The sequence below is a fragment of the Sturnus vulgaris genome, chromosome Z (assembly GCF_052056855.1).
Source record: "Sturnus vulgaris isolate bStuVul1 chromosome Z, bStuVul1.hap1, whole genome shotgun sequence".
NCBI classification, from domain to species: domain Eukaryota; kingdom Metazoa; phylum Chordata; class Aves; order Passeriformes; family Sturnidae; genus Sturnus; species Sturnus vulgaris.
In genome coordinates, this window is record NC_142283.1 from 43648599 (window position 1) to 43676582 (window position 27984).

The 27984-nt window shown below is 38.5% G+C and overlaps 1 protein-coding gene across 2 annotated transcripts; it reads right to left on the reverse strand.

Moving 5' to 3' along the window:
- NAA35 (N-alpha-acetyltransferase 35, NatC auxiliary subunit) lies at positions 1–27448 on the reverse strand. 2 transcript variants are annotated; one of them, XM_014869128.2, is made up of 23 exons: positions 27199–27448; positions 25834–25977; positions 22069–22102; positions 20574–20688; positions 19457–19531; positions 18138–18305; positions 17228–17294; positions 16509–16552; positions 15870–15920; positions 15145–15228; positions 14241–14355; positions 13576–13754; positions 12470–12529; positions 11049–11155; positions 10760–10826; positions 9440–9538; positions 8005–8183; positions 6272–6408; positions 5418–5485; positions 5039–5179; positions 3318–3440; positions 2854–2934; positions 1–2369 (listed from the first exon to the last, which is right to left on the reverse strand). In XM_014869128.2, the coding sequence occupies exons 2-23, from the start codon at positions 25955–25957 to the stop codon at positions 2310–2312; spliced, it is 2178 nt and encodes a 725-aa protein (XP_014724614.1). In that variant the 5' UTR covers positions 25958–25977; positions 27199–27448; the 3' UTR covers positions 1–2309. The 2 variants fall into 2 exon arrangements, with proteins under 2 accessions (XP_014724614.1, XP_014724613.1); XM_014869127.2 differs by lacking the exon at positions 27199–27448 and adding an exon at positions 26727–26746.
- Positions 27449–27984: the final 536 nt, after the last annotated feature.

The window sequence follows — 27984 nt, forward strand, 5'->3', positions numbered from 1 at the left end:
TTGATTCAGGAATTTAATATTGATTGTTAAAAAGCATATATTCTAACAGTAAAAAATAGACAGTGAAACACTATATTCAAGTTGAATGAATAGCTTTACCAGTATCAAGTTAAAAATTCCAAAGCATCAAACACTTTAGGGTAATTAATATATTGCCAGAGAGTTATTTTAAAACTGTTTTGGCTATGCTTTTGTACATTTTTTTACATTTTACATTCTCCTACCCCACTGGATGTTGTCCTCCATAAATACGGCCACCTCTGTACAAAGCATACTTGTAAAACTCTGAGAGCAAAGGGTCTGAAAACCTGCATATAAAGCAATGTTCAAAAGCATGAAGGATTACACTTTTATTCACAATGACTTCAAGTGCTTCAATCTAACTCACGTAGTAGATTTCTAGAAGGCAAGAGGCTTGTATGTCTGCCATATAGAATTTTAGAATTAAAGGACCTTTAGCTGAACAAGAAATTAATTTGGAACTGTGGTGTACATAGTGTTGTCTCTCACTGAAGTTTTTAGTTGTGCGAGGCATTACTACTTGTCTTTAATCATCTTAATTAGCACTTTGGTTTGGTTTTCTTTACAACTAAACCAGATTCATTTTAGGTAAGCATTTAAAAGTAATCTTCTCTAGTGTATTGATGTTATTCTGTAAAATTTATCCAGTTCTAATTGTAATGAAAAGGGGAAATATTATTATTATTACTGCTATTTTTGTAGTTCCACAGATCACATGTAATTTGCTTTCTCTTTTACTTGCTGCTTTCTTTGGAGAATAACAAAAGGCTGTCTTTGAGCTACTGTCATGTAGTTCAGGATCTTAAAGATGGGAAAGATTTTGTGGCTTTACAAGAAGCTAGGTGAATGCCCTGTGCCATTTTACATTTACAAATTCCAGGCTTTTTATTCCTTTGGCAGCTATATGGAAGCATTCAAGTATATTAATCATGATGATGAGCAAACATGTAATGTGATATGCCATCTCCTTAGCAGAGAATTTGGAAAACACATGTCTTCAGGACAGTACTTTGATTATTTCAGGAAGCTGCAAATTGCTGGAAGACAAGTGGGTGTTCCACTTCAGAGGTTACTCATTGTTTTCAAGCTCTAGCTTGGCAGTGCTGCTGCTCAGGGGATGAAGCTGAAGTGATATTAATCCACAGTAAAATCAGGTGATAGGATTAACACCAAAAAATGTCTTGTATGGCCAATATGGACTTACAGACTCATTCCTATGGTGGAAGTCACCGTACACCAAAATGTAGAATTTTCCTGTCCAACAAAGGATTTGCTTATATGGCCTAGATGTGACTTGGCCAGGGCCAGGTCTGCTTTTTAAACATTTTTTTCCTTGCTTGTAGCAAAAGGTTGCTCTTTTGCTACAACACAACGGCTTACCTCTGTTATTTCACATCTGAGAGCTTGGAAGGCAGAACTATTCCATGAAGGAAAAGGATAGGTTTGGGGCTTCTCTTGTTTTGGAAATTTTTTCCCTGTTACTACAGAACACAGTAGGATCCAGCGGCCCTAATGCAGTCAAAAACGGAGAATAAAGATCATGCAAGTGTAGCAATCCCTTGTTTGCAAGAGCAAATACTAGGATTGTAACAAAGTTGCAGAATTGGTAATAGAGTCCTCAGTGTCTGGCGCTACTGCTAGTGACTACTGCAGTGTTTGCTGTGCAGATTCTCCAGTACATTGAGAACAAAGACAAAGGAACAAATTCCAACTAGGAATCACTCACTCAATAGCTAAATGGCTAATTTGCATCTGCTCTCGATCTCTATAAAGATCATTTTAGCTTGGAGGATGTGGTGAGAAAAAATCCCCAACATTTCTCTACTTGCAAAGTGAGCAATTCTGATACAATTAAGCAAAACTACAGAAACTCAAAATCTCTTCAAGTGACTTTGTTAAATGCAGAAGTGCAGTAGTTCTGCTGTGCACATCAGACACGAGTCTCTATTACAGGATTTTTATTCAGTTCCTAACCCACCACTTTCTAAGAACGCAGTAGTAACAATTATTTATGATCAAAATCTGTAATATCAACTAAGATAAAATGTTCTTTAATAATACAGTTGATTAAAATCAGCTTCACGCACAAAATCCAATAAAAACCACTTTAAAACAGCAGTTGTCATTCAAATCACATAAAGGCAGCAGACTACAGATATTCCACATAACAGTACTTTTCTCCTGGATGTCCCTCGTAGTTGGAGTACAGCACTAGTTACTCCCTTTCCTAGAGCTGGTATCTGCTACACAGGTATTCTTCAGGTATCCTAATGAAAATCTCTTGTCCTTCAAACAAGCTTCACAACTGGGAAGTATTTATGAGGAGAGAAGTCAAATTCTGGAGGAACCTATAAAGAAAAGGTTTGAAACATTAGACAGCAGTACTACTGCATTTAATACTCACAATGAAAACAAACTGCAGACTGAAAAAAAAAAATTAAAAAGCAACAGCTTGAAAAAAAATAGTCCTTGTTTTAGCCAGCACTCTCATGACTTTGTTCACACAAGCTGCTGTTACACTTGCTTGTTCCCACTATTGAGGAATACCCTTATTAGTCTTTGTTGTCCCACATGCATTTCCTTTTTTTTTTTTCTCAAAACATTTATAGGTTAGAATTTTCCATATTTAAACTACAACAAACTATTTCCAGGGGGAAAATATATCAAGTTACTTTCCCTGTTCTTAGAATGTGATCATTTGGCTTTCAAGTGATCTGTGGTGGCTTTACATAGAATTAGATTGACTACTGATGTTGGGAAATCTCCCAATCATTGAACCCAACCTTTATGTATTACTACATTTTATATTCAATTATGCTGGCATTTCCTTACCTTAGAGTCTTTCTTATGGCCTCCAGCTAGCAGCTTCATGACCACAATATTGGGTTTTGCAACTTTTAGAATTCGATTGACCTAAACACGAAACAGAAGTCTTCAAGTCAAAGCATTTGACCTCACAATTATTTCGAAGATAATACTGTAATGTTTACATACTATTAGCAATACAGCAGTTCTCTTACAGAAAGGCAACGTGCAAGGAAAGAAGCTGCTATCCAGCATCTCGTGTCCTCAGCAGAGACAGCTTTTTTCTAACAGTGATCACAACTTTATGCTAGCTGATGTACTGAAACAGACTGCTGCATAAGATGCCACCACTCTCCACTGTCTACTCCTTTCACAAAGCACTCAGCTTTGCTCAGCATTTTAATGAAGTACATTTTTAATCTCCAGGAGATCCAGCTGAAAACAAACACAATTTCGAGCAAATACTCCTTTTCCTAGTATTTCAGTCTTACCTCATTGTCTGGATTTGGAATATTCTCAAGAATCATTTTAGCTTGCTGGTAGTGCTTGCTAGCTGCCATGTAGAGATCTGATGACTGAGGAGGTGGGCTATACTTATTCAAATCAGACATTTCCTAGTGTGTTACAGAAACATATAAATACATGTTAGAATATATAAAATGGAAATTTAAAATTGCCAGGAGATTATTTTTATCACATTCCTATATTCAAGAGAAGAGTTATGTCAACTAAATACTATTTTAAAAATCAAAACTGAAGTTGAAAACATTTATTTAAAATGGCAAAACCCAAGCAACAACACAGTGCTCAACTATTACAGTACCACAAAATATAATGAAACTCTTATAATCTTTATAAAAGTCTCTCTCTTGAAAAAGTTACCATTCATTTGCTTTAATAGTGGTTAGCAACAGGGTATGAAATTACAGGAAAAAAATAGGAGACAAAATAAGTATATTGTTTACCCAAAGCTACAGCAAGTTGGATGCTTAAACTGTAAAAAACTTCATTTTATATAACTTTAATTCTTCCAATTTTTTTTTTTTGTTCTTGATTAGGGATTTAAAAAAAACCCCATAAATGACAAGGAGGAAACCATGATAATTTCTTAATTTCCACTACAACAGTTCATAACATTAAACTGGGGAGAGTACCTGGAATAGAAAATAGCACTGTTTCAGTTCAGACTAACCCCACAAGTGAGACTAATAACCAGCTGGGTGAGCAAGCCAGGGGTACTGCAAACACCTAGTTGAATATAAGCCAACAAGGTGCTCTTACTACAGATCAGATAAGCCTCATATGGGAGTATACAAGCAGGAGCATGGTCAGCGTATCAAGTAAGATTGTCATCTTGAACTCAGTATTTGTGTTCTGTCATCTGAAATACTGCATTCAGGGCTGGATCCATGCAGTTTAAGAAAGATGGTGAGATGTGGAGATGATTGGGGGCCTAGATCTGGATTTTTTCAGTTCGACAGGACGAATGCTAATGGGTAATTTTCATAGTAGCAGCCTACAACTACTTGAAAGACAGTTACAAAGCTGTCAGAAGATAAAGACTCCCTGTTCATAATGGCAAACAATGTAACATGAGAGGCCACAGTTGTGCCTTCATAATTCAGACTGGACATTAGGAAAAAAGAGTAGTGCACCCTCAGTGCACTACTACATAATCCTATGGTTTACAGGACCAGAAGAAAAGTAACTGGATCAGGTATAACCGAGGAGGCTGGAAAATCTCCAACCTTGATTATATTCAGATTTGGCTAGACAGAGACACAGGCAATGTGGTTTATAATGCTACTTCAAGGAGGAGACTGGACAAGACAAGTCTCCACTGGCCCCTTCTAAACAAAATTAACTTTTTAATTTTTCCATTTGCTTACTGCACTAATAAAAAATGCTGCTGTAATTAACCATAGCCAAGAAGTCTGCTAACAGACTTACAAGAGATTTTATTTTCATGCAAATCAACAGAAACATCTTAAACTGCATCAGACTAATTTCTAAACATCTAAGCATCTAAGTTTCTAAACACTCCAATGCAATGTATCTTTCTTGCACAAAACTAAAGCTAGAAGTCTTTGCCATTATGACGTAGCTTCAATGTGAACTTTGAGGCTCTTTTACTATGACAATGATATTTAAAACAGGTGAGCAAATGAATTCTATAATAGCACGGGCAGCAACACGTTTAAAGATTACTCACTTTAAATTGCAGGTAGTGCACTGGAGGTGGTGTTATAACACTGTTGAATGGAGCAAATCTGTGCTCATATCGAACTTGTTCACTATCCAGTTCAAACTTAGGTTTTCTGACTTTGCCATCCATGTCAAAGGCAATCATTGTCTAAAAGAAAAGGATAAACATAGTGAAAATGATTAGCTTTATGTCATATTTTACTGTAAGGAAGATCAAAAATACAATTTAGCTATAACTGGAAGGATAGAAAAACTGTAGAGAATTTACCATAGAAAATTATAAATTTGAAATTAATTTCCAGTGCCACTACAAAGAAAGAAGGCATGTAATGTATGCAGGATCCCTATTACAAGAACCTGAAATAAATAAAACACAAATGAGTTACCTTGTACATCCCAGCGCACATATTTTGGTAAGCTTGACTCATGGTGATCTCTCTGCTGAGAGGGCGAACTGCAAATTTCACATAAAAATACATTTTTTTAAATTCCATGTAAGTACATGTATTAATTTCAGATAAAGGAGTTCTTCCAAATTTCCACAAAGTCACCTAACTCTCAATTACATTTTAAAATAACTGAAGTATACAAAGCCTAGACATGCATTTCTGTTCACCTGGCTCCTGGTTACATAAAATACCTCCACACACACTTAACATGATTCTGCTCTCAATGGAATAAATTGGTCAGTGGTGTTCCCATGACACTACAAAACAATGAACAACAGCCTCAAACTTACAGTCTGTACATAAGAAGCCTAGCCTAGTTCAGGGATCTTTTCGGCTTCTAGGGCTAAAAAGTTAAAACACTTTTTATTCTAATAATCCTGACAGCATTCTTGTAAGTTTTCTTTCAGTTTCCAGTGTTGAATTAGTGCCAAGCTGCCCAATACTTGGCACCTCAAATACAATAGTAATTTTCTGAACTTCTAGAGACAAAGGAATTTAGTTAATACAATCCTGAGCTCTTCCTATACAATTGTTTGTTCCCCTTGAAAAGGTGGCAAGGAAAAGAAAGGGGAACTCACCATTGTGAAATTACAAAACATGCTTTAAAATCTTCTAAAGCCAAACAGAAATTATTCTGCTGAATATGCTGAAAGTCTAATGTTTGAATCAAGTTATAGTCACTAAAAGCATAATTCTGCAGGAACTATAAACTCTGAGAAGGTCCAACATGTAACACAACTGACATGAAACTGTGAGTATAAGTCTTGAGTTAACACTCTACACCTAGGTACCTTTCTTCTTCTTCTTGGTTTTCTTACTACTACGGCCTTTCTGTTGTTCCTCCATTATCCTCTCCTCTGCCATCTGAGAGCTGTCGGCGCGGCTCAGCGTTGACATCAGCCAGGCATAGAGGAACTCCGAGAGATACCTGCACACAAGTGGACACACGGAGCTGTTAGAGGTGGCAGCGCACCGCACACCCATGCTGCCCAACTCCACCCCGAGCACCAAGTGCTTGCTCCAAGAGGTAAAGGACATGTCCTTGCGAAGGACAGTGGTTACGGGCATGAAAACTCCTTGTTTTGCATGGCTGGGATCAATACATCAGTCTACATTTGTGTTCCGGTTCAGATTCAAACACAAATAGCTCAAGGTATGCAAGCTTCTTACACATTTACTAAGATAAGTCTGAGCTTCTTATTTCAAAACTCCTGCAAGATCAATTTTTTCTTGCACTCTTCCCCGAGCTAATGAAGTGGATTTTTTTAGAGATACTACGTTAATACCTCTTCTACTTTTGTTATGACTTGCTGTTCTGAGAAACAAGGTAATTACTGGCTTTTTCGAGCATTAAAAAGCTGTGAATTATTACATAAAGGGGCCAAGCCCACAGACACATAACATCCATATGCAGTTCTTCCAGAGTTAAAGAGACAACTTAAAGAACATTTTTTAGAAAGTGGAAGCAAGTCTAATAAATATCTTACTCGACATCAAATAAAAAAGAATAGGGGAAAAAAGAGAATAGAAAAAAATTGACAGATTTGGAGCGTGATAAAAATGTAGTAATAGTTGTAAGAATTTGTACTCAGAAGAAAAATTACTGAGAAATTTGAGTTCCTCATTACCTCTCAGAAACGGCTTTTTTTTTTCTTCACTTAAGTAAGAAAGCCGTTGACATGACAATTCCAACTAAGAGGGGTTTTATTAAAATGGTAGCGGGAAATATGGGCAGGTAAAAAAAATACTGCCTCATACAAAAGTTGGTATTTCTTACTGAGTTACTACTTGAAGAATATTGTCATCTTCTGGTAACTTTTGGAATATTAATTTTCTTACTTAATGCACTGTTCAAACATCATAGAAACACACTGAAGTCTGTGTCATTTGAACCGTTTTAATCTTTCAGTAAGAAGGCTTACGGCTAACATAGGAATGTCTTGGTAGTTTAAAAAAAATCTTTTGGCAAAAGCCATTAACTATGAAAAATAATTAATGTGAATGGAAGTGGAAAAATAAAAGTATTCTGTCTCCAAATAATGTGGACATTTTCACTAAAGGTGGAAGATGTCTCTTCAAATATACACCAGATAAGAAGTTAATTTTAGCTAGTAAACTTTCAGATTACAGTCATGACTTAAAATTTTGCAGAACTTTTCCAGAATACTAGAGATCAATAAGACTATTGATCCTGATGCTACGAAGGCAGAAAAGAATAAAGGAAATTGTTTTTCTCCTGCATGCTCTTGTCCACCAAAATCATTCTTTGTCCATAGAAGACCCTGTGCCAAAAAGCTAAACAGAGTGAGAACTACTATTTCAGGGAAAAAAGCACACTATTTAGTGAAGTCTAAAATACTAGAGACCAAGAGATATTTTTCTTCACTTATAATGTTATAAATAGGTAAACCTGATCAAGCTGGAGATCATAAATCATATTTGAAGTCCCTCCTTCAAATATGTGTAATTACAGCTCTTGGGGAGCATCCCTCCTTGAAGAGCTGTCAATAAAGTATCTTCTTACCAATAGATGTAGTAATATTCATGCATACTGTAAAGTTCTAACTCGAAGCCACTGAGAAGATACTGTATCATAATACGAAGGTTATGATACAGGACCCAGGTCCCCAAGCAAGCCAAATGTTGCCTTTGTGGTTCCTGCTTCAGTAACATACTATGAAGCGCTGCATCTACTTTCTCTGCCTGTTGAAAAAAAACAAAAAAAACCCCTCAAAGTAATAGATAAAGGAGAAAAACTATTTGACTGTAACAGCATCCCAAGACAGAAATAAAATTTTAACCAAATCTTAAACTGGGTCAGTAAATTTATGCTCCAAGATTACATGATGGAAATGAGTCTAGAAATGTCAGAAAACCAGAAAGATACTCACCTAAGTAAATTCTGCTGCACAGAACAAAAATATTCTATATAGTAATATAGCAAGAACATTAGATAGGTAAAATTTGTAGTTTTTAAATGTATTTGTATAAAGATCATTAGCAGTCACATGAGCACAAACTCAGAACCCATTACACACTGTCGATCATTGTTCTATATTGCAATAAGTACTTTCTTTTAAAACCTAGCTGCATTGAAAAAATAAATTTATAAGCTTTATATGCAAGAAACACACTGTGTTCCACCAGAGTAACTAAAATATTAATAAGACCAATTTTAAGAAGCAAGTTGTATGGAAGACAGCTGTTCACAGTTAGAACATCATCAGTTACCCTAAACAGAACAATCCATATAACCTGCTACAAAATGAAAGGAACAGTGCCTCAGCTACAATACTGCAGCAAACTCCAACCATCTTGAAAAATGCTGGAGCACACAAAATCTCCTTCCAACTCCAAGTTAGTTACTCAATTGCACTTCTTGCCATATGCATCTTGGGAAATATTTTATTACTATATGGTTCTCACTGCTGAAGAAGCGCATTTCCAGCAAGAGAAAATATATTTTTTTCTTCTCATCTCTCCATCATTCTTGAAAGATGTCCAAAATCAGTCAGACAACATACTTTAAAGGGTTTTTTTTTACTTTCTTTTTAATCATTATAAAATTTTGCAGTTTACATCTTATGTAGGTAGAAGGCTGAATTTTCAAAGGTGTCTTGTACTCATGCCTTGTCTATCTCCCCCAGTTACCTCCTGCAGACTGATAACCACAAGCAGGATAGAGACTAAAAGCTGTGCAGTTACCATTAAATTATATCACAAGAGGTTTTCCTGAAGTCTACTTATTGGATAAAGTTAATCTTAAAAAATGTAGTATGTTTTTGTTCAACACATCTAGCATGAATTTTTTGGATGCATCCTAACAATTTCTTGTGCTAAATTTTAGGAATCCTTGTCTAAGGATTTTGCATCATTAATTTAGATTTTAGTACCATGCTTCACTCTGGCAGTAATATACCTGGAAAGAAACTTTGCTTGCCTGCTGCCTAGGACATTACCTCATCCTGTAGTGTGGCAAATTCCTCAAGGATGTGACCCAGTTTATCTCTCTGACGAGCTCTGTTGTGTCCATGGATTTGAATCAGACTACAGAATGGCTGAAAGAACCAGTGTAATTTTAAATTATAATGCAACTTTGAAACTACAGGAGAAGTACTGCAATGTCTATTTAGGCACCTGGTTTATACGTCTATACTAGGAGGTGGGTTCCTTAATACTCCCTACAAAGAGCAACTTAGCAGGAAAGCAAACTCTTTGGAGTGATGCAAGAGCCAATTTCTCACATGTCAGTGTGAGATTGAGTCAGTACCCTTTAGGAAGGTCACTAGAGCAAAATGCTTGGGGCTAGAGGTATTTCTTATGCCTAAATCCATGTGCCCAGGGGGTTAAGGTGGCCAATGGCATCCTGGCCTGTATCAGAAAGTGTCCAGCAGGACCACAGCAGTGGTTGCCCCTCTATACTAAGTACTGGTGAGGCCTCACCTCAAATCTCATATTCAGTTCTGGGCCCCTCACAAGACAACACTGAGGGGCTGGAGAGAGTCCAGAGAAGGGCAATGGAGCTGGTGAAAGGTCTGGAGCACAAGTCCTGTGAGGAGCTGCTGAGGGAGCTAGGGCTATTTAGCCTGGAGAAAAAGGAGGCTTGAGGGAGACCTTATCACTCTCTACAACCACCTGAAAGGAGCCAGGTGGGATTCATCTCTTCTGTCAAGTGACAGGACAAGAGGAAATGGCCTCAAGTTGTGCCAGGGAAGGATTATACTGAATATTAAGAAAAAACTTCTTCACAAAGAAGTTTGTCAAATATTGGAACTCGCTTCTCAGGAACATGGTTGAATCACCACCTCTGGAAGTGTTTAAAAGATGTGTAGTTATGGCATTTAGGGGTGTGGTTTAGTGATGGACTTGGCAGTGCTGGTTTTGGACTCAATGAACTTGGAGGTCTTTTCCAACCAAAATAATTCTGATTTTCTTAAAATTTTCATTGTGCCACATTCAACAACAGTATCTTTTAAAATCATTTTTAAAAAACTGGAACTGAATGTAAAAATAGTTTTGTTTTTATTAGTGCTATGCATTTGTGACATGAAACTACTCTGTAAAGAGGTAGATTTCTTATAAAGTGAAATCCTAAGGGAAACAGGAGAAAACCAGAAATAATTACACCAGCTTTTTAAAAGGCATTACCAATTTGAGATGGCCAACTTCTTCAATTTTACCTTCATGTCAGGTGTGTTAAATAACTGGTCTCATTTTCAAATGTATGCAAGTCTGCTGAGTGCTCACACATACATACTGTAATTGGAAGGAACACTTACCCGAACACAATGTGTGACAAAGGAATCAATGTAGTCTTTTGCCTGGTGGTTATTATAAAGACAACACCTAAAACCAAAATATCCATGTAAAGATATACTTTTTATAAATGCCACCAGTCTAGGTAGCATAAAACAAGAAAAGAAACATGAGTGCAGCAATAGCAACTGACTCCTTCATACATAAGCACTAAGTACAAAATGTATGTTTTTTGTGCATTTGTCATTGCTCTTGTAAGATTTTTTTCATCAGACCCGTAAATACATATAAGTACACTCAAGATCCACTTACTTTGGAGAAAGTACTGGAGGACTGACGAAAGACCTTAAGGCATCTTTTACCATGTCTTGCATGAGGTGAGTGCCAAACACCTTCTTGTTATCTACTAGGAAAGTTGTCTAAAAGTAAATACGTGTTTTTAGAAACATGTTTTAAGTTAAAACTAATGCTCTAGATAGCACTAAATATAATAGAAAGCTCTAGCAAGACCTTTTATATATAAGAAACTTGTAAGATTACTTTAGGAATTAAAATGGTTCAACTACGTCCAAGGTTAAAGACTCAGAAAAACTGAGATCTGACATTTCTGTGGTATTCCCAGGACACCAAATACAGCTCTATTAGATGCATAATAGAGTACATGTAAAATGGTGTAATTTCTTGGACTTTGAAGATAATAAATCAGACGTTTCTGAAGATTAGTGTGAAATATGTGCCTTCTCCGGAGGCAGATAAGGGTGTATCTCCAGACTACTGCTGACGTTTTTCAATCCCTCTGGATGCTACTGCTTACATAGTCATGTCTGGTACTCAATTTAAGTTCCCTCTATGAGTGCTGTGTCACTTTCTTACAGGGTTCTTCAGCAGTTGAAGAAAAAACTCTGCTGTCAGGCACCCACTGAGATTACACAAACACATAGAGTAGTGGAAGGTGAGAACACACACACTATGAACACATTTTACTTGCCCACAGTTATAATCCATTGGCTTTAGACATGGTTTAATAGGGATCAAATGCAAAGAAGTTCTGGCATCTAGGGGCACCCTATTAACATCAAAAACTCCTAGAAGGAATTATTCATCCAGAATTAAGGAATGCATAATGCACTTTCAAGGTAAGAGAAGCAGTGAGAAGAAATAGCTTGTTCTGCACTAGCCATCAGTTTTACTGTTGTAGCAATAGAAGCAGTCTATACATGAAGTTCTATCCAAACAGGGATATGAATACAAATATCAGCCCCAAAATAGCATAGCACATGGAGAGCAGCATAAAAATATGTGTACAGGCACAGTTTTATGGTGGAGAAAAAAAAAATTAAACTCTTTCTGCTTTATTTAGCATGTACTAAAATGATCTAAAAATTATTTTAAAAATTAGATTAGAACATAAGCCTTCATATATAGAATCACAGAATGGTTTGCAGTAGAACGGACCTTAAATATCATCTAGTTCCAAACCCCCTGCCCTGGGAAGGAGCACCTTCCTGTCCTTGAACACTTGGTAGAGCATCCACAACTTCTCTGGGCAACCTGTTCCAATGCCTTCTCATCCTCATAACAAAGCATATCTTCCATAATACTTAAGTATCACAAGAACATTTTTTACCACTTAAATATTAACTTATATGCAAATTATTGAAATACTTCAAACAATAACAGGAATTTATAATGAATACAGAAGCATTTTATTAATAGACATAATTAGGACTTGCCTGTAACAGGGATCTTGAAAGAACACATGGTGATTGCTCACTAAACTCACAGAAGAAGTCCTAACGTGTATGTAGGAAAATTAAAAAAGACAAATCAGGTTAATATGCCAGTTTATGTGTAAATATACACCAAATCATTTTTACATACACACACTTGCATCTTTCCTAAACAAATTTGTATTACAACGTTGTAAATACACCTCTATTTTGTTTAAAAGCATACACAAACAGCATAGCTTACACAACTTGCATGAATAGCTTGAACAGAACAGGTTAGAATATGTTATGAAGATTTTCTGCAATTACTTTTTACTTAACAAAAAGGTTTCTGAATTTTCAAATGCAACAACTAGAAAGATGATAGTACAGAAAAAATATACTATGAGATTGTTAAGATCATGATGTAACTACACCAGGTATTGAACAAAACTGAGAACTGATTTTTAAAAAATGATTGAAACCCAGATAAGGTTCGACAGGTTTCAGACACTTCATGCAAACATTCCTTGCATTAATTAACAGGAAGTAGGAAGACAAGAGGTTTGATGCAACTGCATCTCTTTTATCAGTCAGTGAATGCATGGATACCAAAAATATTTCAAGCATTTAAGTGTCTTCTAATAAATGTAGGCAGTAATTAAGAGTAACATCAGTTATTCAGGAAAGAATATAAGCAGGTGCTTAACTTTATGCCTATTTAGGGAACTGCATGCTTAAAACCTATTTAGTGCTCTCTTGTGTTATAGACCCATGTACAAAATACAGCTTAATGAATTCGAAAAAAATCAGCAAAGAATTATGTTCTGATGCAGTAGAGACAGCTCTCCAACCACAGAAACTTGCTTGGCTTTGCCACTAAGATGCGTAATTATTTAACAAATTACAGAAAGAGTGAGAGGACAAAGGTCTTTGTCAAAAGAAGAAAAGTAGTAACTATCAGGACAGATAATAAACTTTGAAATTGTACCTAACAGTAAAAAACACCAAATACATATGTAGTGATCAGTTTTCTCGCCAGTGAGTAAGAGCATGCATATATGGAATTATTTTTTTGTCACATTTTCAGATCTTATTTTTGGCAATAAATAAGAAATATTCATGCTTACCAGTATACAGTGCAAGTTAGTTAAGTTGACTACTTCACATACAGTTTTGATTCGATCTATTAGTTTGGAAAAATAATTGACCATTTCTTCCCTTTTAATAATTTTTGCATATCGAGGGAAAGTTGGTGGCAGCAATCTCTGATTAACAAGTGGCTCAAACCCCATCATAATAGGATGATCTAAAGAAGGAAGAGGCGAGGGAGACATAGAAAAGCTGCATATAAGTTGTGTTTTCAGAACCCCTCTTCAATATAAAAATCATTCAATTAGCCAAAATGAATTCTTTAAGTGACAGTTAACTTCCTGAGACTCCAACAACCCACCTAAGACAATGATGAGTCTTTAAAAACCTCAACACACACTTGTGCAAACAGTAAAGTACTGTTTCCTATTTTAACATGGCATATACGCTGATTCTAAGTGCAATGCACCTATCAAAAGTTCACATTATCTCTGACTTTGATATGACAATATTGTTTTCAGAAGAACCACCACCTGTAAAATAAAATTAAAATCAAATAATGCAAATCTGTAACAACTTGCATACAAGTATTTTAGTTCAAAGTAAATAGTGATTTCAACTTTTTTTAAAATACACAAAGGCATTTATATTTATGAAGGGATCATATCCAGGAAAGGAAAAAATGGTGTAATTTGATACATGCCTCCTTTAGTGGTATCATTCTGTGCCTGCATACCATGATGCAGTGAATTGTGTATGGCAGAGAGCAAGTCAGCTGCCTGAGTCATAAGTTTCTGTGCTTCTGCAACTGCACTTGTCTGAAAGGCAGAAGACAATTATTAACATTACAAACCAATACATTTTATCTATCTAATTAATGTTAGGGTTTTTTAAAAGAGGGACATTAAGATTCTGATATTCTTACATAACCAGTTTTGAGAAAAACCCAAACAACCCAACATTTTGTATGGTAGCATTCTTTCAATGCTGTATATCTTGCTGTCTAAGACTTTATGATAATTACAAATGAAAGTCTTGTATACAATACATGGCAGTCTGCTTGGGGAGGCATGTAGTTCTATCTCTTTGTCTTAAACATGGAGTTCCTTCCCCTCTCAGAAATTAGGAAATCTTGTATTCAAAAAACAGGCAAATTGTGTAGAATGCTATTAAATGCCTCATCTCAGACCAAAAATACCTAGATATAAATTCAGTACCATATGGAAGGAAAAGCTAACAGTTCTTTTGATATGGACAAAATACTGCCCAATATAACTCTGCAGGAGGCAACTGAACTCAAACAAGAAGTTCTGCTCATGTGTGTGAAGAGAACAATTAGAGATACATAAATATTTTAAAATGTTTTGTAATTAATATTCTGTCTTTCTGCAAGGCCATAATAATGTCAGCTACTAGCCTTCCCTGTGTTTCCCACTTCGAAAAAAAACTGAGTATTTTCCACTGTAAGGCTTTATTCAACACTTTTACCTCCATCCATATGAACTCAAATCTCCTGAATCTACACAGTAACTGCCTGGTCTTAAAGAATGAAAAATTGGCATTTCACAGGACCGCAGTGCAAACACAGAAACGCCAAATGAACGTACCTCTTTTTTTGTAAATGCTATTAATACAGTCAGTAAGACTCGGGTAAACTTGACTCTGCTGAAGACAGCTAAACATTGTTGATGCTGTAATAAAGCAATAGGTATTAGATCATAGGAAATCATATGTTTGAAGGGACCCACAAAGATCATCCAGCCCAACTCCTGGCCCTGCACACAGGACCACCCCAAGTGTCACACCATGTGCTTGAGTGTTGTCCAAATTTTCCTGGACTTAGAGATCCAACTTAAACTTGGCCTGACACAGCTTCAGGCCATTCCCTCAGGTCCTGTCACTGTCAGCACAGAGCAGTGCCTGCCCCTCCTCTTCCCCTCACAACGAATTTGTAACTGCTGTGAATTCTGTCCTCAGCTTCCTCTGGGCTGAACAGACCAAGTGACCTCAGCTGCTCCTCACACAGCTTTCCCTCAAGGCCCTTCACCATCTTCATGGCTCTTCTTTGGACACTCTCTAATACCTTAATAGTTTTCTTGTATGGTGATGCCCGGAGGCCCCAAGGATGCCTGCCATCCCTGCAGAAACTGCCACACAAAATGCCTTGGCGTGCCCTTACTGGCATGTCCTGCCGTTTGCCAGCTCTTCCCCCATGCTCCTGGTGGGGGTTACACTTCCTGGCTGCTTCTTATATGTATGGGTGTGGTTATACCATACTTAAATCTCCCATTTACATTCATGAAATCCAGGAAAAAAGCAAACAATTCATTACTTCAAGTTCAACTTCTGGATCTCTCTCTTCTCCTTGTCGACTTCGAGTGCTCTGCAAGGTAAAAAAAAGTCAAATAATTTACTAATAGTTGCAAAGGTAAGCTACCGATAAAATCCCTTTTCATTCTCTACAATATCCACCTGGTAAATAACCCAAAAAATCAGTTTTCAAATTAAAAATTTCTTACTATATAATGCAGGTACTTGAATGACTCTCCTATAGTAATAACATCTATCTCAGTAAATTTTGCAAATAAGCAAGGAAAGTGCATGAACACTTTACACTGTAAACTGTGGTAAAGGAAAATTAAGTAACTTCTTTAACATTACATAGTGTCTTCTGCATAAAACCTGAAAGTTAAATACCTACTTTCTGTGTTGCAGCGCAGTGTTATCTTCTACATCATGATTCCAGCTACTACTACTAGTGAAGCAACTACTAAAGAGTTTACAAATAAAGTCTGAAGATTTAGCTAGAAGACAAACTTAAAGCATGTTACAGAAACCATTATGGCAGTTCTTCAAAAACTCCACCATAATGACATAAACCTCCTTTGCTCCTCATAATCCACCTCCCTTCTCCAAACCTACGTTAAGTACACCTGAAACATAACTGACGAGACAAACATGAAAACAATACCTTCACTCGTCTTTGCATGTCATCTTCTACATCTTTCAGCATACCTGGAAGAAATCACAGGATGATTAAAAGCTGAGCAGCATTCCTAGGCACACCTAACCACTCGGGGAAGAGAAGTTTTGAGGGGAAAATTAAACTTAAAAGTGCTTCACATATTCATTAGCCAAAGACTAGACAAAAAATAATCTTGTGAAAAATGGTGGGGATGTCTTGGAACAATCAAAAATCAGAATACAGACCAACTGATGCAAAGCTAAAGTGTGCACAAACTTTACAAAAGTCAATCAATGGAAAGCTCAAATACATATAAAAGAATTGTGCATCAGAAGATTTACATATGTACTTATGTATGTACCTAATACCATATGTATTCATAGCTGTAGAACCAGTAATATTGCTTTTCTTTCTAAAGCAACCTGTTTAGAGGACAGCAACTTGTGAGGCAGAAAAGCAGAACTCAAGCAATGTACATAGTACATCTGTACTATGATGAGGTCATGCCTAGCTAAAAGCACTTCTGTTTCTCAGGCACTTGACAACTGAACCTTTCTTTCAAGCAAAAATAATTTGATCTTTTTACCAAATCAGCAATTTCCACAAGACAAATAAAAATTCAACAGCTGAGACTCCTAGCAATTAATCAGATACATCTGAAAGTAATCACATGCTCAAAAGAGAAAGAGGCTACTGGACAGAAACAAAGAAAGCACAAACTCTACCTGTAACTCTAAGATCTGTCACACTATTGGCCATTTTAAATCCGTAAGTCATTGACTGAAAATCTTCCTAAAAAGAAAAAAAACAAAGAAGCAATATGTAGTGAAATATAAAAGCAATAGTTACATTTTCAGATTGGGGTTTGAGGTTTTCTTTTTGGTTTGGGTTTTTTGGGAGTTGTTTTCTTACAAGGTTTTGGGTCTTTTTGCTGGATTTTCTCTTTTGGAAGAGTGGTTTGGGGTATGCACGGGGTGTGCTTTTGTTTAATTCCATCAAGTAAAGTCCAGATTTATTCTATACAGCTAAATACACTCAGAATGAATACAGTGAATTACTTTCCCACCCAAATCCAGCTTGAGGTAATTATTTTCTGCATAAATCCTTAATACCAACATGCCCATCATATTTTCATCAAGTGACACCCTACCAAAATGTTACAAGAACTATAGCTGCAAAGTTTTGTTTCATCCATTCTAGATTTAGTCAGCAAGAGTGACTTGTCCAAGTTCAGAGGAAACAGAGACTGCTCTGAGTACAGAAAACAGGACTCTGATCCCATTGCCAGATAGACATTTCAGACAAAAGACAATCATGACTATCTAACATAGAAAAATAAAAAAATTAAACTGGAAAACAGATTTGAAATGGTTAACTACAAGACTTGCACTGCTTCTTGAGTAAAACATTTATGGGGCTACAGTATTTAAGGCAAATATAGAAGAGAGCATGAAACACCTTCATTGCGGAAAACTGCATTTTAAAGTTATCCAGTCTAATACTTTTAGGATGATGAACTGCTATTCCCACAGTATCCTGGAATCAAACACTAACAAATGTCACCAATACATTGTTCTACTTGCATTATGGTATAATGTGGCATATTTAACCCCACAGGAGATGGGAAATACATACCTCCTCAAAAACAGCTGCTTTGTTAACCTTTTCTCTGGCAATATCACAGATTTTTAGGATTCCAAGAGCAAAAGCCTTCATAGCAGGATCTTCTATGAAGTCTGGATTATGAATATAAAGGCAAGTGAATACTGTCTGTGCCAAGGAATGTCCTTCTAACCAGGTTATCTGGAGAAAAGGAAATGAAATATTTTACTCATGACAGCCAAGTCCTCATTTTTATAGATCCATTCTTCTTCCATTTTACTGTGCTCAGTACAGTAAAAAGTCATTAAGAAATTCCTTATCAAAGAAACCTTCCAAATACAAAAAAGGGCAAGTGAAGGTATTTCAAGCCTAGAAATCTGGTGTTGGATAAACCTATTCTGTAAAGTTCAGGTCTAACTCCTGTGATTTAGACATGACATTATGTTAAAGAGACCTTCACATTTGTAAGTTTTTTCTACATAAACAGTGAATGGAATATGCAAATAACTATGAGACAAGTCATTAATGCTCTTCATGTTCTCTCTCTTTTACAACACAACTTCTTGTCACAATTCCCTCTCTCTACCACTTTCATATTTCTTTAAGCTACAGGGAAAAGTTCAGTAACTTAAATTTCTATCTTGAAATAGTAAAAAATAAAGTAGAAACATATTTTTAATATCAGCACTGTCCCATTTGGAGACAAGGAGTATAAAACAAATGATGTTCCCCTGTATCAGATATACTAGGATCTTTACATGTCTTTCTGACTAAACTGATTGAAAATGTTTTAAAAAATAATATTATTGATTTAATTTTAAAGAGTCACTGAAAATAATGAGTATCATTTACTGAGGAAATTAAAGCATATACACAGAAAAAAATATGCAAGTAATAAGTAACTGATATTCGACTTATTTTCTTCTAAATGGATTTCTTCTTCTTTCTTCAAAATGCTTCTGTAAGCTCAGACAATACTGGCTGTACAGAAAGGAGCAACAGAGTGCTACCAGTTACTGCACACTCAGCTTCCAGCACAGTCAAACACCGATACACAGCAGGCAATCAGATAACATACATTTATAAGACCAGAAACTATAAAACCTTTTACAGGTTTTAAGGTGCTACCAGCTATCTTCCATATTTCCTACAGTAAAAAAATTAAGAATCAAAATTAAGCCTTTCATAATACACAATGCAAATAACTAAATGGAAATTAAAATATATGTATGTATTTTTGCTTGGTCAATCTTTTTTTGAGTTCTGCTGGTGTATTTTTTTTTTTTAAGATGGATTAAAGGATTATATTTTAAAAGCAAAATCATCTAACTAAAGAACAGAAAAATGCTTACCAAACAGCAAAAACATGTGTCCATTATTCCTACCAGCTCAGGTGAAGTGAGATCTTTTATTTTAATGGTGCCATCCTTAGAAAACAAACAAACAAAAAAACCCAATCAAAACATTAAATACTGTGGAAGCCTTCAGGGAAAATACAACTTATTTGTACCAAAGCCAAAAAGGAAATTAAGACTTTAGAGTAAATGTATGTCACTAGCTTTACTGACCAGCTTCCTAACATGTCTCAAATACTTAAAAACTGCATTCCCATCAGTTAACACTGACCAAACATAAAACTAGTCAAAGAGAATGCTAAAGTAACAATTTAGAAAAGTTTAAAAGTTTAAAGCCAGTTAACTGCTAACACTAAAATCACAAAGCAGTATAATCATAATAAAGATTGAATAAGGAATAATATGCAGGACCAATTCTTTGAAGACTGGTTTTTAAACTGGAAATAGTTGTAGTGTATTACTGCCTTAAAGGCTGCAACTTTGATAATTTAATTTGCCCAATCTATGCAATCCTGCATACATTCCACATGATTTAGCCAGTGTTTTATGGAGCTCTCTGACTACATTCCAAATTTTCACCATAAAAAAACCACTTTTCCCTCTAAGTGCATTACTTTTTATGAAATAGCCGCAAGTCTTTCAACCTCTGTCCTCTGATTTACCTTGATCATAAATCAAAAGTTAATCATTACTATCAATGTTGGTAAATTATGCGGCTTCTGTTCAATGCTGATAAACTCAAAGAATGATAAAAGTTAATTTCCAGCTTTTTTAAGGAAGCTGGCTTCCATTCAGGTTGAATAGAAGCTAACCAATACATCTTAATATAAAACACATTTTGGGGAAGCACAGAATGACTTGCAAAACAATGCTGGAAATACATTTACTTGAGGTATCAACACCCAACGATTTCACAGTACTTTTCACTGGAAGAGTTATCATTGTGATAATACAGGTAACAAGAAAGGTAAACATCATAAGCTGCTTTTTACTTAATTCTCCAAAAGAAAAAAAAAATCTCAAGAGAAGACTGAAAACATTAATTATGCTGCATTGTGCTTAAACTCCGTATTTCTACATACAGTGTAGACAAATCCATGAAAATCACACAAACCTTAATAGCTTGCTCAAAGTTAAGAACCTTTCTGTTAACTTGGTTTCCGATCATACCAGCATCCATCTTGGGATCCATCATTTCAATGGCAGACATGGCTTCAAAAAGTCCAAAACTAAGAACACAAATTAAAAAATGTGCTGAATGTAATTGTTTTATACAAAATAAACAAATGAAAAAAACCATAGGGTGACAAACCAAGTACACTGTATTCTGACCACAGACAATAAGGAATGTGAACATTAGTACTGATCTTCAGAGATCATGGTTTCAGGAAGTTAAGGATCTCTCAACAAGCTCGTAGGAAAAGAGATGGCTAAAAGTAAAAAAAAATTACCAGCCTTTCTCAAAGACTAAGAACATGAATAAGTGAAATATCCCACTACTGTATCTTTGCACACTTGCTTCTATAAACTTCATAGCGTCTTGTTGAACATCATGTAACATCATAAATTGATATTAACAAGCTGTTCTTTATTACACCACACTAATGACAATATACATGACATACACTAATATACATTGAATTTACCAGATTTGTTTAAAATGGGCATGTTAAGAAAACTGATACAAAAAAAAACCAAACTCAGCAAGTGACAATATATCACTTGCCATCAGGGCATACAAGCTTGCAGAAGAGCCGCACCAAAAGAAGACTTGCCTACATATGAGGAGATACAGTGCTTCACTTTATCATGACATTCATTAGAACTCCTACAACAGTCTTTATAACACAAAAAGTTTATTGCGTGTGGCACGTTTAAATTCTGAAAAATGCATTTGCTGTACTTGCTCTGAAATACTGCTATGTATAAAACTACACCTGAAAATGTGTTTTGATTCAACTAAGTAACTAGTGACATCCTTGCGCACACTTTTAAGCAAGTTTTCATTTACTAGTGTGGTTCTGTTTTCTGAGCTATTAGTTTCAAATATAATTTTTTTCTTTATTCAAGTGAACACCTTCACTAAGAAAAACAATTTAATCTTTAAAATATTGGAATTATTTAAATTCGTCATTCTTTAATAAATTCAGCAGGTCTTTACCACATCCTTCTCCTTGAAGTATATTTTCAATGTGTAAGGGTTCTCACTTTCTGCTTTAGCATGTTAATAACAGGTTCCATTAAGTTGGAACATTGGGTTGTTTAGCAAATACTTGATAATGACATTTGAGGCAAGCAAGATTGAAGTCTTTCTGGCCTTTTTTCATAAAAGCATGTCCCATAAAATAGTGCAGTAATGTAATCACCACAGATCATAAGATGTGGTATGAACTTCTGAAATACAATTTCAATCACATTGAAAAATGTTATCTTATATGTTCAGCATTCATACAAGTGCAGCATACACATACTGCTAAGAATGTATAGTATTCTATATACTTCAAATATTTTTATTTAAAGTAAAAATCTAAAAAAGCTTAGTTATTAGATAACATTAACATGTTTGCAGAAATCTTATCCAAACGCCAGCACCCCACATACATACTTACAGCTTGTCATGAAGCAGTTCTCCTAACTTCAGTTCTACAAAGGAACAGGACAAAACAAACAATTATAATCATTCTACTAGCACACCTTTTCCTTATGCTGAGAGAGCACAAGTTGCAGGAAGCAGATCAGGCATTTCTGCCTGCATTGGGGTTGCATGGCCTGGTCACTTTTGCGGGGGATGGCTACAGGGATGGCTTTTGTGAGAAGCTACCAGAAGCTTCTTCCATGTCCAGCAGAGCCAATCCCTGGTGGCTCCAGAGATGGCTGTGCTGCTTGGCCAATTAGAAACAGAATACCTCTGTGGTAACAGATTTAGGAATAAAGAAAAACAACAAAAAACGTTGCAAAGTTTTAATTGCAGATGGAAAAGAGCCGAATGAGAACATAGGAGAAGAAGAGCCCTGCAGACATCAAGATCAGCACAGTAGGAAGGGGAAAGTGTTGTCACCCGCTCCTCACACAGCACAGTATTTGTCATCAGTTTGACAGTGGTCACACGGCTGACACCAGCATCAGTCCCTTGTTATCTAAAATCTTCCCCTGATTGATGGTGGGCTCCCCGGAGCTACCGAAGGCTATCCAGAAGATGGTAGCAAACATCAGCAATTCATTAAAGCCTTCTGCCTTTTCTCTGTTGTAATTCCACAAGCAGTAGCACACAATACAGATTCCTCCCTCTCACAGCGCAATTTGCTAGCTCCAACAACACCACCTTGCTGCTCTTAGATCTTCATACCTTTTCTCTCATATGTATAACATTAGGGTGCCCTTTTATTCTTTTGTGGTTGGTCAATACACATCAGGTCTGTGCTCCTCCTTTAATGCTGTTCATTTGTCTTATACAATTGCACCTCATTAGGGATAAGGCTTGGCTGCAGCCCCACTCCCTACGTCCCAATAATCTCTTCTACAGGGAAAGATGCTCCGGCTGCCAGAGCCGAGATTCCCCTGCAGCCTGTGATGCAGACCATGGTGAAGCAGCTGTGCCCCTTGAGCCCATGGAAGTCCATGGGGATGCAGAGATCACCTGCAGCCATGGAGGAGACCCATATCGGAGTAGGTGGATGCCTGAGGAAGGGTGGTGAACCTATGGGAGACCTGGGGAGAGAGAAGCCCTGCTGCCATGCTAGAGCAGCCTGTCCTTGGAGGACTGCACCCCCTGGAAGAGTGACCCATTCTACAGCAGTTTTGGGAGGACTGCTGCCCATGGGATGGACTCACATTGCAGCAGGTCACTGAGAGCTGCTGCTCGTGAGATGGACTCACACTGGAGAAATTCATAGAGAACTGTCTCCTGTGGGAGGGACCCCATGGTGCAGCAGGAAAAAACCTCCTCTCCCTGAGCAGCAGCAGAAGCTTTGGGTGATCAACTGACCAGAACCCCCATTCCCTGTCTCCCTGCACGCTGGGATAGGAGGCAGAGCTGGAAGGTGGGAGGCATGGCAGGAAGCTGTTTTTAAGGGGTTATTTTACTTCTCATTATCATGCTCTGATTTTGTCAGTAATAAATTCACTTTGTATCTCAAAGCTGAGCCTGTTTTGCCCATGACAGTATTTGGAGAATGATCTCTCCCAGTCCTTATCTCAACCCATGAACCTTCATTAAAACATCTCTCCTCTGTCCAGCTGCAGAGAGGTAGGGGAGTGAGCAGCTTTGCTAGGTGCCTGGCATCCGGCCCAGGTCAACCCATGACACTACTGCTTTTACTTACAAAGCACTTTCAAGGCTGAAAGAATAAAAAAAACTCAGTGGTACCACTGAGTGTGGGACCTCATTCCTCTATCATTCTAGTAGTTAAAGAAGTTTTACAATTGTTAAGCACACAGTGCACTCACAGCCCAAGAAACTGATATCCTGGGCTGTATCTGAAGCAGCATGGGCAGCAGGTCAAGGGAGGGGATTCTGTCCCTCTGCTCTGGTGAGACCCTACTGTGCCTCCATCTCTGGGGTCCCCAGCTGAGGAAGGACATCAATTTGTCGGTGCAAGTTCAGAAGAGGCTAACAAAAATGAATGTAAGGCTAAAGCACCTTTTCTATGAAGACAGGCTCAAAGAGTTGGGGCTGTTCAGCCTGGAGAATAAAGGGTCTATGGAGACCATCTAGCATCCTTCCAGTTCATAAAGGAAGGCTGGAAAAGAGCTGGAGAGGGACTTTTTACAACGGCATGTACTGATAGGACAAGGTGAAATGCTACTAAACTAAGAGAGATTTAGATTAGTTATGGGGAAGAAATTCTTTACTGTGAGGATGGCGAGTCACTGGAGCAGGCTGCCCAGAGAAGCTGTGGATCCCCCATCTCTGGCACTGTTCGACGCCAGGCTGGATGGGGCTTTGAGCAACAAAGCTCAAAGCTTTCACCCTTTCTGGGTGAAAGGTGTCCCTGTCCATGGCAGAGGAGTTGGAACGAGATGGTCTTTAAGGTCCCTTCCAACCCAAATCATTCTGTGATGATTATTCTATGAAATTGAAGCATCTGAATAGCTTTAATACAGCTGTTTCCTTTGCTCCTTTTTTCTGGTGCCTTAGTCTTTTCCAGGTGAGACTACTGAAAGGCTTGCTTTTCCTCATAACTTTTAAAGGAGTCTTTAGATATATTTGATGAGTACACAGATATAAGTAATGTAGAGAAATAATTATTTATAAGTAATTTAGAGTAATATAGAGAAAAAACACACAGCAATTGTGTTTATCATTATGTAACATTCTGTGTGAGAAGATACAGTTTTTATATTTATTTTTCCCTAGTGTCATCATAAAATCAGTTGAAAAAACTGTAAACTAGCAGTAGCACCTAACAGTAATAGAGGCACTGTTTAAATGGAAGCAGCTGCTTCCCCATTACTGAGATGCATTTGAGAGGAATGTTGAATTTGTGTTTATAAATGAGCTGTGGATCTGCTTGTAGATAAGGCTAGCACTGAGAGATAAAAGAAACAATGGGATGGATTCCACTGATTGATGAATGGAAAAAGATATTTGCCTTTACAAACAAACTGTAAGGCTGGTGATAAATGAAACTGGATATCGAAAGATGAAAGAAGCAACGGGGGGGAAAACTATGAATTCTATAAGAATTAAAATTTAAAAGGGAGGGTTATACACTAGAGGGGAATTTCAGGTATCAGGCGTTCCGGGAAGTCTGTGCCCCTCAAGTACCTCAGCCAATGGGGAAAGAGAGAAGGAAATGCGGCCGGGAAAACAGGATAAAAAGGAGGCTGCGTCCTCCAAAAATTTGAGAGATCCCAGGGGAATGTCCCATGGCCTCTCCCTTTACTCGAATAAAGCAGAAAGGACTCCTCTGTCTCCTTTTTGGACATAAACCTCTGGTGTTTGTGGATTAATTTTCCTGACACACTGAATCAGCTCAAAAACTCAGACCTGTTTAAAATTGAAAAATTATGCACTGATGAATTAAATTAATTGTTAGACCCTGGAGATCCAAAAATACACAAGAAAGAAACATGCATGCAGGAATGACATTTCCACTTGGCAAAAGAGACAGGAAGAAATCTTTGCAAAAGAAAAAAAGCAGATGTGAAAACGCATAAAACTTCAATCAAAGAGATATTTACGTAATCTGGAAGAGGAAGCAAAGTGAGGTGGTTCATGATAATTCTAACCTCAGAGTTAATATAGAATCAATGTAGCTCATTCATCTGAAGCTTGAACCTGGGTCAAACTATTGCCCAAAAGAGCTTAAAGAACTATGCTTAGGCCTCCAAAGGATTCCAAGTTTTCTGAGACTGAAAGCACTACAACTCACCTCTACAAGCTTCTTCAAAATCCTGGGTTATATCTATCCAGCTGGTATTACTCTTTTCCATCTTGTCAGGCATACCAAGTTCCCATCCCGAATCATCATCTTCTACTGTAGCTTTCATAACCATGATGCTGCACCTTTAAATTCCTGTTAGAGACACCATATATTTGCACAAATTAGAGAAAATGCGTCATGGGAGTATTTTTTTTTCAAGAATCAGGTGAGAATGGCAAATGAACTAGCATTTTATTTAAACATCTATTGTTACACAGAACCAACAGAAAAACCCTTATTAATAAAAACGCCATAAGAAAAAGCTCTTCTTATGCATAATTTTTTACAAGTAGCTTGTGGGCTGTGAAACCTCAAAAACTAAGGACGCCAAAACAAAAGCTGTACAGACCCATACTAAAGTGTCTACTGTCAAATTAGAAATAAAATCAGAAGCATAACAACAGATGCAGACATCACAATTTTCTTTTTGTTCTTTTATACTATTAGACTATGAGTCCTACTACTCTGCAACAGAGGGTACTGTAGAACTGGAAAAAGGCTTATTTCCTCCGATTTCTTCAAGAGAAAACTGTATCTAGTCTGCAGCACTGAAGTTAAGCAAGTTCAGACTGGAATATAAGTTTTAAACTCCACCGACCAGTTATTTCGAACTGGTTTTGTTCTTCCGCAACCTGCCGGCACGGCAGCCCTGAGGACTTCCACGCTTTCCTGCTCAGCCTGCCTGTGAGGTATCAGCAATGCTGCACTCCCCTCGTGCTGACGGAGCTCTCGCAAGAGACAGCTGCGAGCTCGGCAAGCTCCGAGCAGCTTAACCACAGCCGCCACGGAAGCTTCAAACAAAGGCCCCAGTGGCAGAAGACCTCCCGGGCATCGGGAATTACCAAAAACAAAGGAGAGGATCAAAAGGCTTTTGAACAGCAACCCGGGGGTCCCCTCGTCCCAGCCAGGCTCACTCTTCCCTCGGGGGCCGTCAGGGCGTCTCAAACGACCGCAGGCACGGTCAGGCTCAGCGGGCCGGGATGAGGAAATATGTGAGAAATCAACTGAAATAAACTAAATTCCCCCTTGCATCCCGGGACAACCAGGCCCCTCGGGCTCTCCTCTTCCCTCTTCCACACCCCAACGCCGTCGCTGCCAAAGCCGCGGCCGCCGCGCAGCTCAGCGGGCCCCGCGCAGTTCTACGCCGGGGGAGACGGGCTCCTCCGCCCCGCCGCAGAGGAGGGGCCAGCGCGCCACCCGCCCCGCTGCGGAGCAGCGCTACCGCCGCCGCGGGCTCCCCCTTCCTCCGTCCCTCCCCCGGTGCCCCTGCGGGCTCTCCTGCGCCCCTCGCCTCGCACCCTTCCCGGGCCTCACCCGCGACGTCCCACGCCGCCGCCGCCGCCGCCGCTCCTGGCTGGGCCGCCGCACACGCGCAGACCCGCTGCCGCCGCAGCCACCAGCTCGCGGCCCCGGCCCGAGCGCCCCGGCGCAGCCGCACACAGGAGACGCCGCCGCCCCACCCCGTCCGCGGCCGCCGCTTACCGTGAGCGGCGAGGCGGGGCGAGAGCGGCCGGGACGGCAGCGCTCGGCGCCCGCTGCGCCCGTGAGGAACGCGGGGCGGGGCGGGCGGGGCTGCGGCGGCTCCGCCCAGCGCGGTACAGGCTCGGGCGCCATGAGGTAGGGCCTTCTGCGTGGCGGGGGGCAGGACTGAGAAAGGCTGGGGCGCGATGCGGGACCGCGGGCGGCGGGGCGCTGCCGCACAGCGGGAACGCTCTGTCTCCAGGTCTGTTGCGTACGCTGTGTGAATATCTAAATGGCGTGTGTTAACAGGACGGAGCCAAGTTTTCAGTAGGGCCGAGCAATAGGACAAAAGTCCGTGGGCACAAACTGATGCACAGGAGGTTCCACCTGAACATGAGGAAGAACTTCTTTACCGTGCAGCAGGAACAGATTGCCCAGAGACTGTGGAGTCTCCCTCACGGGAGATACTCAAGAACTGTTTTAGAGACAAGCCTTGCCACGTGCTCCTGGATTACTCTGCTTGAGCAGACAGGTTGAACCAAATGATCTCGTGTCTTCTAGCCCGACCCATTCTGTGACTCTGAATCGTCCCAGTCCAGCCCACACGCCCGTGCTGCCTCTGCCCGCCCGGGCCTCCGT

Bases quoted from the DNA above. Each gene is read 5' to 3' on its own strand.
- NAA35 (XM_014869128.2), bottom strand. From the start codon at position 25,957: ATGGTTATGAAAGCTACAGTAGAAGATGATGATTCGGGATGGGAACTT. The intron at 18,306-19,456 runs GTAAGCATTTTT...CCTTTTCTCCAG, and splicing joins ACACATGTTTTTGCTGTTTG to ATAACCTGGTTAGAAGGACA. The intron at 15,229-15,869 runs GTAATGAATTGT...GCTTTATTACAG, and splicing joins ATCCAGAAGTTGAACTTGAA to CATCAACAATGTTTAGCTGT.